This window comes from Gracilinanus agilis, chromosome 3, assembly GCF_016433145.1.
Source record: "Gracilinanus agilis isolate LMUSP501 chromosome 3, AgileGrace, whole genome shotgun sequence".
In the NCBI taxonomy this organism is placed as follows: domain Eukaryota; kingdom Metazoa; phylum Chordata; class Mammalia; order Didelphimorphia; family Didelphidae; genus Gracilinanus; species Gracilinanus agilis.
Genome location: NC_058132.1, coordinates 391,240,750 through 391,254,846, shown reverse-complemented (window position 1 = coordinate 391,254,846; position 14,097 = coordinate 391,240,750). Strand labels below are relative to the sequence as shown.

General features: G+C 33.1%; 1 protein-coding gene across 2 annotated transcripts in view; it reads left to right on the top strand.

The window, feature by feature from the left end:
• Positions 1-14,097, top strand: part of DMD (dystrophin) — a 1,921,557-nt gene that overhangs the window by 392,591 nt on the left and 1,514,869 nt on the right. For both annotated transcript variants that reach the window (XM_044670154.1, XM_044670155.1), the window contains exons 20-21: positions 3,000-3,145; positions 4,120-4,332. In XM_044670154.1, the coding sequence (XP_044526089.1) occupies positions 3,000-3,145; positions 4,120-4,332 (359 nt within the window). The remainder of the gene's footprint in view (positions 1-2,999; positions 3,146-4,119; positions 4,333-14,097) is intronic.

Below are 14,097 nucleotides of genomic sequence, written 5' to 3'. Positions count from 1 at the left end.
CCTTAAACCAAAAAGTCAATAAGCAATTTTGATAACATTAGCAACAATGTCATAAAATCCCCAAACAAGGGTCATCTGTGATTAGAGATGCAGTTAGAAAAATTAACAGTTCCTTTAGGTTGGTCCCATTACTTTTCTTAGATTATGAAACTGAACTCCAGAAAGATCAAATATTTTTCTCACAGTCATGGAGGTAGTGACAGAGCCATAATTAGAATTTGGTTCTTATGATGATTCGAATATTCCTTCCACTATACCTGAGTCGCAGTGTTTCCTATTAAAAGTTGATTAGAGAAAGAGAGAGAGGGACATTGTTTGGAGAGCAGTATAGTACACAATCATACATCTAAGTATGGACCCAATCACTACCCTGTCTTCTTTTTAATTTATCTATTTCTTGAATGAAAAATAAATGATTATCCTTTACCTATTCATTACCCTTTTCAACTCTGCCTGAAAACTAGAAAGTTTTATGTCTAGGGTAAGTACCATAAGCCACATGTAAGGTATATACTTATTTGAGGGATGGGGTGTGACAAAAGGCTCTTGAATGAGGGCTGGGGAGGAATTCAACGTATTCTGAGATCTGGTAACTTGTTGGTTTGTTTATTGATCCTTAATAATGAGACTCTGGGGGAAAATTGCAACTGCTATTTAAGCATCTCCAATTAAGACCAAATTCTAAATGCCCTCCCCTGGTTACATCTCTGCTGATGACTAATGTTGCTTTGTGAATGTCTTTGCAGGAATCAAGTATATATTGGCACTATGTTTAGGCTCAGAGAAGCAAGTAAAAAGTCACCAAAAAATTCCTCAGTCTTGTGTCATTTAGATGTATAGAGATTTTTACATTTTCTTGGACATGTGGAAGTATTACTTAAGAGTGGAAAAGTGTTTGCTGCATTTGCTTCCTACATTACAAACTCATATATTAAGGGGCCATTTTTCTAAATGATTGCCTCTCATACTTTTAAAATAGTATTTCTTGAAGTGGGATCACAGTTGATTTCTGAATGAGAATTAAGAGATACTTCTCATCTTCAGTTATCCTTTTTCCTAGCATCATTCAATTTTTTTATCTGTAGAATGAGAGTTTTGGACTAGATACGACAATATCAAAAGTTTCTTCAGTTCCCAAGTTCAATGCTTCTGTGTTTGTACTATTTTTCATCTGTATATGTACAGAGCACCATGTACAGAGGATGTGCAGAATAAAATAAATGTTACTAGCATTGAATTAAATTGAAGTGAGAAGAATGATACAACTTTTGTGATTTGGGGTAATAAAATTAGTTCTTATTGTACTTGTCACAAGAGCAGAGATTTAGAATAAAAAGAAATGTAAGCTGTAAACTACAAGCTATTCCTGGTGCTATTCCTGATTATTGTACTGTATGGAATCCAGGGATTTGTATATCTTATTTTAGTATAAGGATAAAAAATAATAAAGGCTGATATAATAATAAAAATTAGTATTTTAATTAAAGCCATGCTGATAAAATTGTTAGACCACGCGCTTGTAAGAATTTAAAACTGCCACCTGCGCCATTATTGTTACCTCCTGTCTCTTCCTGAGTCTGCTGGCCAAGAGGCCACTCCCCCCTAACCCAGGAGATTTAAACTGTTCTCTGCGTGGAGACGTAGGTGTCCCCACGCCCAAAGAACCGGAACCAGAAACCCATTGGACCACGGGAAATGTAGTTTGATAATTTCCGCGTGTCCATAGAAAATACATATATATACTTAAAGATGGCATCTCCCAAATTTCATTCTTACAGTAGGAAAACAAAGAATTGGATATGGAGGCAGAGACATCAGATGTGTGGCCATGGACAAATCACAATCCCTCTTATCCATAGTTCCAGCACCACAAAAGGGGAATAATAACATTTATATTACCTTCTTCATGGGATTACATGAGGAAAAAGAACAAAAAAAAATCATGGAAATATATGCTATTCCTATTATTATTGTTATTAATACCAAATCACCACCTTAGTTTCCTTGTTTCTAGTGTATGGGGCATGCTCTATGCCAAGATAAAAATGAAACTGGTTTGGAGTTATCTATTAAATATTTGCTAGATACATATGCATGTTTATTTATCTATGTCTGCATACACACATATCTCTATATATATGTATATACACATACGCTGTATATATGCACATTTAATTACATTCGAGGAGGAATATTAGTAATCCATACTTTCTCACTCTTGTAGAACTACCAAAGTTACCCTGAATCTTTTTCAACTGTCTTTTCTTTCTTCATTTCTGAAATAAGACCAATTGTGAAGGGCAGAAGTGAGCAACTGAGCTAATGAATTGCTTCTGTCTCTAACAGATGTTATCTATTTAAGACATCTGCAATGTCAGTTTAATGGGTATAATCCAATAAAATCTAACTTGAATTTCTCTGTTACATTAAGATTATATGATTTTAACAGATGTACTAAAATGAAAATTGCCTTCAATAGATAGTTTAAACACATTAACATGGGCTATAAAAATGATTATTCCCCTCTGACAAGTGTACTAAAAATTAAATTTTAGCTTTGAAAGGAGAGAATGTTAGAAAATAAGACAACAGTCTTGCTGAGACAACCTGTTGTCTTCACAAATGAATGTTTTATTTGGTTGTGTATGTTAGTTGGGATATTTCATATACCACTGATGTTAGAACCAATTCTTTCCAATATGTCAATGGATCTGTAATCTCATCAATGTAGGCATTCCCTCCAATGATGTATGTCACAGCCTAATCTTGGCTGCTAATCTTATAACACTATTTCTAATATGTGAAAATATATTTAAATATAAAATACAGGCACAATATTAAGTAAAAGCAAATAAAATAAATCAGAAATATTTTAAAATTTTTTCCTAGTCTCCTGGACCTCTTTTTTTTCAAGAGTGACTATTTATGACAACTTTTGAGAAAATACTAACTTTTAAAGTCATTTAAATTTTTTCTCATTTTTCCCACTTCGGATGAAGCTTTGGACAGCTTACCTCCTACGCATTATTTGGAAATGGTGAATACTATACTTATGTGTATCCAGCAATCAGAATCCAAACTCTCTATACCTCAGGTGACAGTCACTGAATATGAAATCATGGAGCAGAGACTCAGGGAGTTAAAGGTATGTATCTATTTGCTTCTTACAAATCGTGGCAACATTCTATTGCAGGAAACAAAGAAATCCTGATTCACAGTTGACAAATGTTAGCTAAATATCATGCAAAGTACTGTAGACTATATTTACCACTTGAGAATACTATAAAGTCTTAGATTAAAATTCTGTTTCTGGGTAAAAAAATAAAATACAAGCTGTTATTGAAGTTATCTGTAATGAATAAAGATCAACCATTTGCTTTATAGGTTAATAAGTATTTTCAGAAAAATATCCAATTAGGTTTTTTAAAAAATTATATATTTTTTGAATTACATTATACTTTTTATCACCTTTTCAATCAGAGAGGAATTTCACTTGTAAAATACAGAGCTCTCTTACTCCTTCCTTTTGTTAATTATCCTTCCTTCCCTTCTTTCCCTCTTTCAATTTCCTCTTCTCTTATGTTCTTTTTTTCTTCCTTCTTCCCTTCCTCCCTTTCTCCCTCCTTCCCCCCTTCCTTCCTTCCTTTTTTTCCTCCCTTCNCTTTTGTTAATTATCCTTCCTTCCCTTCTTTCCCTCTTTCAATTTCCTCTTCTCTTATGTTCTTTTTTTCTTCCTTCTTCCCTTCCTCCCTTTCTCCCTCCTTCCCCCCTTCCTTCCTTCCTTTTTTTCCTCCCTTCCTTTCTTCTTCCCTCCTTCACTTCCTTTCTTCCTTCCTCCTTCCATCCCTCTGTTCCTTCCTTCCTTCCTTCCTTCCTTCCTTCCTTCCTTCCTTCCTTCCTTCCTTCCTTCCTTCCTCCTTCCTTCCTTTTTTCCTACCTCCCCAACTTTCTCCTATGCAGAAATTATGTTTGTCATGAAAAATAAAAAAAATTATTGTGAAGTAATAATTTTATAACTGAAATTTTATATAAATTTCTCATACTTGGGTAACATTTAAATAATATTTTAATGAGACTATATATTTTGTTATAAAAATACTATTAATTCTTCTACTGCAGGCTTTGCAAAGTTCTCTTCAGGAACAACAGCCAGGTCTGAATCTGCTCAGCACAACAGTGGAAGAAATGTCGAAGAAAGCCCCCCCAGAAATTAATAAAAAATATCAGTTAGAACTTGAAGGGATACAGACCCGTTGGAAGAAGTTATCATCTCAGCTAGTGGAACACTGCCAAAAGCTAGAGGAACATATGACTAAACTCCAACAATTCCAGGTTATCAGAGATTTTCCTTCCTCTATTTTCCTTCCCATTCCCTATATCCCTTTTAACTATTTTCTCCATTACTACCTCTGTTCTATAACTCATAGTCAGATGGACACATGACCTTCAGAGTCCTTCCAAACCAGTTCAAATGAATAAAAATCCATCTCAAGAGGAAAACTAATTAATTATGCATACTTCATTGCTAACTTCTCTTTAAAGAACAGTGATTTGGCTCCTGCTTAGTAATTTCCTTGAACACCAACCAGTACTTTCACCAATGTCATCTTCATTTAGTTTTCTTTTAATTTAGCCAACTCGATTTGATACCTTTAAAAATCCTCCAATTTTATTTATCCTTGTATTTTGTTTTTATAGAATATAAATTACTTTTCTTATTGAAAGTTGGCATCTAAATATACATGATATCTGACTTATTATAATTTATTTTAATGAAATAATTCACATGAATTATTCCATTGGTGAGTGATATTGTTATATTGTGCATTTTTATTTTTTATTTTTGTTAGGTTCATATTCAAAGTATTCCCAATTTGGTTCAACACATAAGGAATTATATTGTGCAACCACTGTCCTAGAGGCACTTCTTTACTTTGTTGAGGCATTGTTTCTGTTTTCACTCAATATCTGCAATTGTGGCCAAAAAATAATGCTAACCTTCCAGTTTAACCTTTTCTATCAATACATTGTCTGCTCTATAACTATTCCTTTTTCATTCCTAGCATCTTTCCCTCTTTTGGCATTTATAGGGAATCTTCCATCTAAGAAATGTGTTTCTCATGTAACCTTGATGACTATTCACTTTTCCCTTGTGATATCAGAAGTTAAAAATCAGTTAGACATTTCTGTGAGAACCCTTGCCCATCTCCTAGCACACACATGATTTTTTCTATAAGTCACCTGACTCTCTTCTACATGGCTGCCCCATCCTGATGAATGGAATAGATCAATTAAAATCATTTCATTTTATTTTTATAAGCCATTATTCTTGATCTCTTCTAACCTCTTCTCCTTTACTCCCCCTTCCCCCTCTCACCCACTGAACAAAAAATAAAAAATAATCCTCATAACAAATATACACAGTCCAGGAAAAATAATTCCATGTTTACCATATCCAAAAATGCATATTTCATTCAGTATTTCAAACTATAATGTTACTAGCCTGCTTCATTTTTAGTCCTATAGAATAATAGTTTGTCAAGGCTTTCAAAGTTGCTTTTCTTTATAATGTTGTTTTCATACTATAAATTATTCTTTTTTTATTCTGCATCAATTTATTTTGGTCTTCTCAGTTTCCTCTGAAATTTCCATTTTATCATTTCTTTTTTTTAACTTATTTATTTTTGTCATTAAGGTACAATGAGATTCCATTATATTCATGTACCATAATTGTCTTCAGCCATTCCCCAACAGGTGACATTACTTTTAGTATCCAATTTTTGCTATTCTCAGAAGAACTGTTATAAATATTTTTGTACATATAGGAGATAGATCACTTTGGAGAAATGAAAGAGAGTGTGTTGGCATAGCCTGGCTTCCTTTTGTCTAGAGCATTGCTTTCTTTCCTCTTTCCATTATTTCATTGAGTGTGAAGATCATTGCACTCAATGCCATGTCCCTCTATATCCTGTACCTATCAATCCACTTGTATCCCTATCCTGCTGATTGACAATATTCTAAGTTTTATACTTTATTATCTGTCTTCTTTTTGCTTATTACTCAAGTGTCTCAGAGTAAACCTTTCCCTTTTGGGAGTCAAAATATCCCCTAAGTAAAACAATATCATTTACTTTGCTATCTCAGTAGAAATGTCCAGGTTCCTACAAGAAGCAGAGTAGCCTGGACTACCTTCTGACTCTACTGTTCATACCAATAGAGTTCTACTCTTCTAGAATAATTGTTCCTGTTATCCTAGAGTAGGATGTGTCCATTGCAAACAAAGCATAAATCTTCTCTAATTATCCCAAAAAGTAGCCATTTAGCCTAGAAGGAGACAATACCATGTGATGGAGAGAGCATTGGACTAAGAGTTAGGAAACAAGTTCTTATCTTATTTCTGCCACTAACTATCTGTGTGACCTTTGACAATTTCCTTTATTTCACTGGGCTTCTTTCCTCAAAAGCTTCAGGGTCAATTAGAATAGACAATATGTAGATTTCTCATTAGCCTAACATTTTTACTGGCTATCCTCCTGGTCTGTAATTCTCTTTCTCTTCATCTGGATCCTGGGTTTCTGGGACATCCTTCAATCCCATCCAAAATCCTCCCTTCTACAAAAAGCCTTTCCTGATCCCATTTAATATTATCTCTCTGATGACTGTCTCCAATGTATCTTTTATATATCGTGTTTGTACACAATTTTTTGTTCATTGCCTTCCCCATTAAACTGTGAGGACACGGACCATTTTTGTTGTTTAGTTTTTTAATATTTAGGGTTTTTTCCCTTTTTTATATCCCAGTGTTAAGTAGGGGTTTAATAAATGTTTATTGACATGCTATTATTCTTTAACATAATCAGGGACTGTAAGGCAGTCTATTCTATTTTTTCAGATACCTTAATTATTTGGTAGTACTTTATAATGTGTCAAAATCTTTTTCACTGTTGTTTCAATTCATTGGCCTGAGTTTTGTTCTCGTACACCACACAGAATAAGGTTAATATCTTCTCCATATCATGGTCCTTAAAATGTTTAGAGACCACCAATATTGTTCTTATATAACATGAATTCATCAATATAGTGAGTACTCAAGGATCTTTGTCAGTTTGAACATAATTCTATCCTAATAACATTCTTGCATTTTATAGCTAAAAATGGCTCCAAAATGTTAAATGCTATTGGTATAGATTATGTTCATTATTCTATATGGTCACAGGTTCTTCTAATGTTGAAAATAAAGTTTTTTTTCAATATAGTGAATCAAGAAGTTTCCTAACTACTTCTATGTCAGGTCTTTGCAATTTTTACCAATTACTTAGTCTTTGGCATATTCTTTCTAAGTAGAAGCTTGTATACTTAATTATATCACCACATATATTTTATTGGCATCTGTAAGGAAAAGAGTTATAGGGAGCCAACTTTTTTTTAAACCCTTACCTTCCTTCTTGGAGTCAATACTGTGTATTGACTCCAAGGCAGAAGAGTGTTAAGGGTAGGCAATGGGGGTCAAGTGACTTGCCCAGAGTCACACAGCTGGGAAGTGTCTGAGGTCAAACTTGAACCTAGGACCTTCTGTCTCCAGGCCTGGCTCTCAATCCACTGAGCTACCCAGCTGCCCCCCTGCCAACTTTTTTTTTTTTAACCCTTGTACTTTGGTGTATTGTCTCATAGGTGGAAGATTGGTAAGGGTGGGCAATGGGGGTCAAGTGACTTGCCCAGGGTCACAGAGCTGGGAAGTGGCTGAGGCCGGGTTTGAACCTAGGACCTCCTGTCTCTAGGCCTGACTCTCACTCCACTGAGCTACCTAGCTGCCCCCTGCCAACTTTGTTTTTAAGAGCTACTTTGAGAAATTATTGTTTAATTTGAATATTTTTCAGCTGAAGAGAGAAGTGTCAATCTCTGAGTGTTGCCATTTATTTTAAGAAACATTTGGAAATGATATGTATGTCAAATATTTTATAGTACTGAGAACCAAGAAATTAATATGTAAAAATTAATGACATTTGTTCCAATACCTCTTAGTTATACTTCTTAATGAGCTCTCTAGGATTAAAGAGATCTTCATTCTGAGAAAACTGGTGATTCCAACAAACTCATCTTTTCTCTGTCCTAGGCAATGATCACCCTTCCAGCTCTGTCCCCTGGATTCATCTATCTTTTATAATTTTTGATATCTGTTATGGTTTAGGATATATACAAAGACTGACTCATAATACAAAACATATGACATAAAAATATGACAGCATTTGGTGATGGGAGATAACATATATATAAAACAAGTGTGAAAAGAACATATTGTGTACCTATTAAGGGGAAAATCCAGGGAAGCCATCGTCCTTGTACTCTGTTACAATTTAATTTTTTTGAATAATATGTTTATGAATTTCTTTTACCTGTTAAGTCAAAAATATGAATGTGTATCCTACTTTTAAAAATTATTAATATTAATTGCTTTAAAAACTCCTTTGGGGGCTTTCTTTTCAATGCATGTCAAAACTTAAAATCTTATATTGCAATCCCATTACTTGTAATTATTCTTTTAATTATTTAAAAACATTTTCGAAGGAAGAGACATATAATGATTTTGTAGAATACCATATTTTCATGTTGGGATAAAACTCAGGGAAGCAGTCACATGAGTCCCAACAGTGTTTGGATTGGAAACTATGTTGGATAGTGATTAAAGACAACAGGGATGGCTCTCCATGCCAGATAGAATTGACTTTTCATATCTCTAGAGGGGAAATTGTCCAGGCTAGTAAGCTATAAAGGTATAATATGACTCTACCTAATTCTTTGCTTTAGTAGTATAGAATGTTGTCAATATTGCCATATAGCACTGTATCATCTTCCAAACATAGCTTTTTTTTTTTTAACTTTCTCTAGTTTCTTATTGGATCCATTTGAGGGGTAGCTTTCTCACATTTTTTACAGCTAATATTATGGCCTAATTTATAAAATTAGTGTGGTTAGTTAAAAACAAAGTGTCCTTTGTTCTGGCAACTAGGTGGAACACTGGATAGAGAATTAGGACTAGTGTCATCTTACAGAGTTCAAATCCAACCTTAGACACTTATTAGCTGTGTGACCCTGGGCAAGGCATTTTATCCTGATTGCCTCAGTTTCCTCATTAAATGAGTTGGAGAAGGAGACTGCAAACTATTTCAGTATCTTTGCCAAGAAAACCCCAGATGGAATCACAAAGAGTAGGACATGAGAAAAAAGCAATTGAACAAGTCCTATTTTTAAAAAAAATTATCAAATTATTACTTCATAAAAAAATGTAGCTTTGAAACTTCCAAATCTCATTCTTAATAATTCAAGTTAAAAATTTTAATAACATATAATAGACATAATTGCCTGAGGATGACTAGATATTACAGTTTGGAGTTGGAATGAGGAAAGAAATAAGGGTAATAATAACCTCTGCTTCACAAGATAATAAAAACTCTGGGAGGAGCTTAGGGAGTCAAATGAGATTTTACAAAAATATGTATGTATATGTGTATGTATAGATAGAAAGATAGATAAGTAGATAGATAGTACTGGAAAACTTTAAACTAATATTTAAATGTTAACTATTATTGGTTTTTTTCTTGCTTTTATTATTGAAACTGATCCATTCTCAAAGTAGGAAATACTACCTTCCCACTGAACATAGTTCCTCATTGCCTCAAAGTTACTGATTCTGTTGATTAGAAGCCTTCTGTATATATTCTCACACCTGTGTTATTTCCAAAATTTCCACACCTGTGATACCACTGTGGGTCCTACTGCTGTTACCATTTAAATTATCAGTTGCTTTTGAATCACATGAATTAATGATAGCTTTATGATTTCAGTAAAAAGATGTTTCTATATGGTAAAGGTATAAATAGAAAAATGTCACCACATATTACATTCACATAGTGAAAAAGTAAGGTAAGATACTTTACTTATAATCATGTTGGTAAGGGTAGTAGAAGTATTATTGCCCTCTCCCCCCATTTTAAAGAAGAAATTGAACTTCTGAAAAGTAACTTGTCTGGTCATGTAGCTAAATGGTTTATCTTTGAACACATTACTAGTAAATTCTGGATGCAGGAATGGAACCCAGATCACATCACTGTGAGAAATCAAGAGCTCTAGCAACTCAACCATATTTACTTTTAGCCTGATTCAGAATGAATCTAAAAATCACAATTAGAGAGAGAGAGATAGAGAGAAAAGGAAAGAAGAAAGGAAGGAAGGAAGGGAATCTCCTCTGTCTTTGCCTTTTCTTTTCCCATGAAAAGTCGTTGGGTAAGGAATTAGAAACACTTTCATGTTTTCCTTTTCCCATTTTGAACACAGAAGGATTTTACCTATCTCTGTCCCTTTGGAAGAGTTAATTATTTACTTGCTTGTATCAGGCAAATTTTAATGACCATTGGTCTTACTGGCTCTTTACTAGGGGGAGAAAGAAAAATAACAAAAAAATTTATGTTTCTCATGAGCAAAACTAACATTTTCAGATAAATAGCATTGTTTTTCTTTATGGTAAGATATCTATAAAATATTTTACCTAATTTTTCATATAGTGAGTGCTTTGATGGATCATTGAGGTCACTGAGGCAATACAGTTAATGTTACCAATGATATAGTTTTAACCATTCTGTTCCTCCAGTGGGACTTTTGTCCATATCTCACTCTGAACCCAGAAACAGACTATCTTTTTCACTCATATATCTCTCATGACATTCTCAGTGGTACTTTTCTTGTACAGTTTTTGCTTGGTGTTGTGTTTTAGCCAGCATATTGTAATATGCAGAAATAAGTAGCCATTTTTCTGGGGTGCAATTTTGCAGTGCCACTTTGGAACACAGAACCTGGCAGAGCACCCAATACATAACTCCATTGGCCTTTATATGATCTTTAACTTTAGTTCTTCAAAGATAAATTACAGATGACCATTTAGTTATGTCTATCTCACCTTACTTGAACTCCTACATGTAAGTAAAGGTTGAATCTTCTATAAACCTCCCAAATTATAGTGGATGGGAACTCAAAAAGTGATTTGGATCAAGTTCCACCTATAATATGACACCCCCTCCCAATGTCCACAGATGGAAAAGATACACATCTATAATGTATAAAGACAATCCATGGTATAACAAAATTACAAATATGTGATTTATTTTTTATTAAAAAGAGACAACCTCGTTGCTAACGAGAACTAGAGGATGATTCTCAGTACATTAGGTAAGAATGCTATGGAATTTTTATAGGATATATGAAGAAATTACATGGGGTAAAAGGAATAGATGTAATAGATGTGTGAAATGCAATGTTGTAGGGATTAACTGCATCAAAATTATTAAATATGTATAAATACACATATATATGTGCATACACATATACATTCAGACTTTTTTGGGGCAACTTTTCTTCCTAGTCTAAGAGTTAATGATGATTTATTTGACTATTTCATCCTATGAAGATTCAGGGGCTTTTTCTAATCCTTACCTCAGCTCTTTCTGGAGACTAGAAATATTTCCAATCCATTTAAACATTTAGTTTTTCCTCTGCCCTCATATTGTTCCATGCTAAACAAAATGACACATTTTTCAGCCAATATTTTGGTTGCCAGTAAATTTTCTTCTTTTATACAAATTAGAAAAATAATGACATCCCAATGAAGGTCAATAAACAATCCCAGATTTTTTTTTAAATGCTGACTACCTGGAGCTACAGCCTTTGAGAAACAGAATAGCCTTTTTTTCCTCCCCCTTAATCATGGCATTCCCCTGAAAAGTCAGTAGATAGGTTAGCACTGTTGATGGAATGTAGATCTCCTCCCATTGGAGGAGGAGGAGGAGGAGGAGGAGGTGTGTGTGTGTGTGTGTGTGTGTGTGTGTGTGTGTGTGTGTGTGAAAAATCAATCAATAAATAATCAACATATACCTGAAAAACCTTTATTATATACCAGGCATTGAGATAAATGCCTAGGATAAAAAGATAAAATTGATATATGTCCTCAAGAGGCTTACATTTTAATGAAGGACATACCATAAATAAATTAGTGCAAGATAAAAATTAAGTAAATGGAAAGTAACTTTAGTGGGAGAGGCACTAGCAGTTGAAGTTACTTGGAAAGGTCTCTATTGCCTCATCTAAAGGAAAGATGAGTTCTAAAAGTTCTTCCAGAAGAGTATGGGCTCCAGTGTTCCTGACAAGCTAAACAAGCATCAAATATAGGCATGATGACAGAGCTGGTAGACTGTGCTGTATGATTATTACTAACCTAGCTAACTAAGTAATAGAGGGTTTTACACCTGAAAGTTGGCTATTGTCATATGTGTATATGTTTTATTATTATTTATTATATTATATATACATATATGCACACACATATATATATTTAAATCATGACAACTCAGTAAATACAGAGGCTTTGCAACATATGTCCTTGGAAGTAATGTTACCCCCATTAATGAAATCTTGGATTTTTCAAAGTATGTTTGTGTGTGTGTGTGTGTGTGTGTGTGTGTGTGTGTGTGTGTTTTCTTGGTATAAATATATAGGTATATGAAAATAGCAAATGATTGTGTAAAAATTGGAAATTACCTTAAAGACATGACCATGTATAAATAGGGTGACATTGTTTCATTATTTTACCTTATGTTAGTATTTCGTAGAAATTATAGTAATGGTCTTACATCCTATAAATATATGATTATAATAATGAGGTTTTCATAGCTCATTTACAAAAATCATTATTTGAAAAAAATATTTTAGATTGGAATCACTGAAGTTATAGTCAACCCTTATATTTACAAAACGTGAATCATTTTGTGTAGTTTTATTGAGGTTATAGTCGATGAAGGAAAGGTTTAAAATTAATTTGATTTATTTAGATAATTAAATGTTTTATAAGAATTTAAATTTGCAGACCCTTTTAGAAATGACAGCTAAGATCTGATTCTGGAAATGAAAATGAATAATAATAGCCTATTATGAAAATAATTATCATGGAAATAATTGACCTTTCCCCCTTTAATGAAATACTCCTTTAAGTTAGTCAAAGAAAAGATATAAATTAAATTCAAGGCTTTGTGCCACCTAACAGTATATTTCAAGACTGATAAATAATCACTCTTAGTTGTGGCAGTACTCCTTGCCTTTGTAAATAAAGAACTAAAATTTATGGTTGAGGTTTAATTCTGTGGAATTGATTTGAATAGAATTGCATCAAAGGTGATACAATCTGAGATGGAAATGGTGTTTTAGTGGAAGTTAAAACACAGTTGACATTCATATAAATACTCCAGATCAGCCTTGCAAGATCTTTAACCAAAGAATCACAGATACCTAGAAACATTTTCCTCACCCTTTCCATTTAGAACCTATAGACAAAAAATTTTCTTTTCCCATTAAAATATAAACTTCTACTTTACTGTTTATTATACATAATGAAGTATTTGAAAACAGGGACTGTCTTCATCTGCCTTGCTCTTGTTATAGGTTTTTAGGATTTAGAGCTGGAAGAGCCTTTGATTGTTACCTAGTTCTAAGCTGAGATAAATCCTGATTACATGTATAAATTGAATATTTAATTTTTAATATTTTTATAATTAGCTTAGATTAATTCATTTTTTCAAGAAACATTTTCACTTTAAAGATTTATCTAAGAACTATATTACTACTTGAAAACTTGAAAAGAAGATAAAATTTGAGGAATAGTTGCTAAACCTGTGATTTTCTTGGTATAAGGAACTCTTGAGAGGGAGAAAATATTAATGCAGTTTACTTAGCATCTTCTCTGCAACTTAGTCACCTAGAGTTGGCCAGACCCATGAAAAAGTTATGTGATTTGGTCAAAGAATTAGGATTAATAAGAGATGAAGACTAATCTCAGATCATCCTGACTTTGAGGCCAACTCTATCCACTGTAAAAGACTGTTTAATTATACTTTTATAAATATGTTTCTTATATTATCATATTATGTAATATACATTGTTATATCTTATAATAATTTATATAATTATAATACATAATTTACCTAAATTATAGTTCTTAAATATGGGCATATTAAGGGTATACATAATTAGCTATTAAATATTGTGTAAGGAATTAAA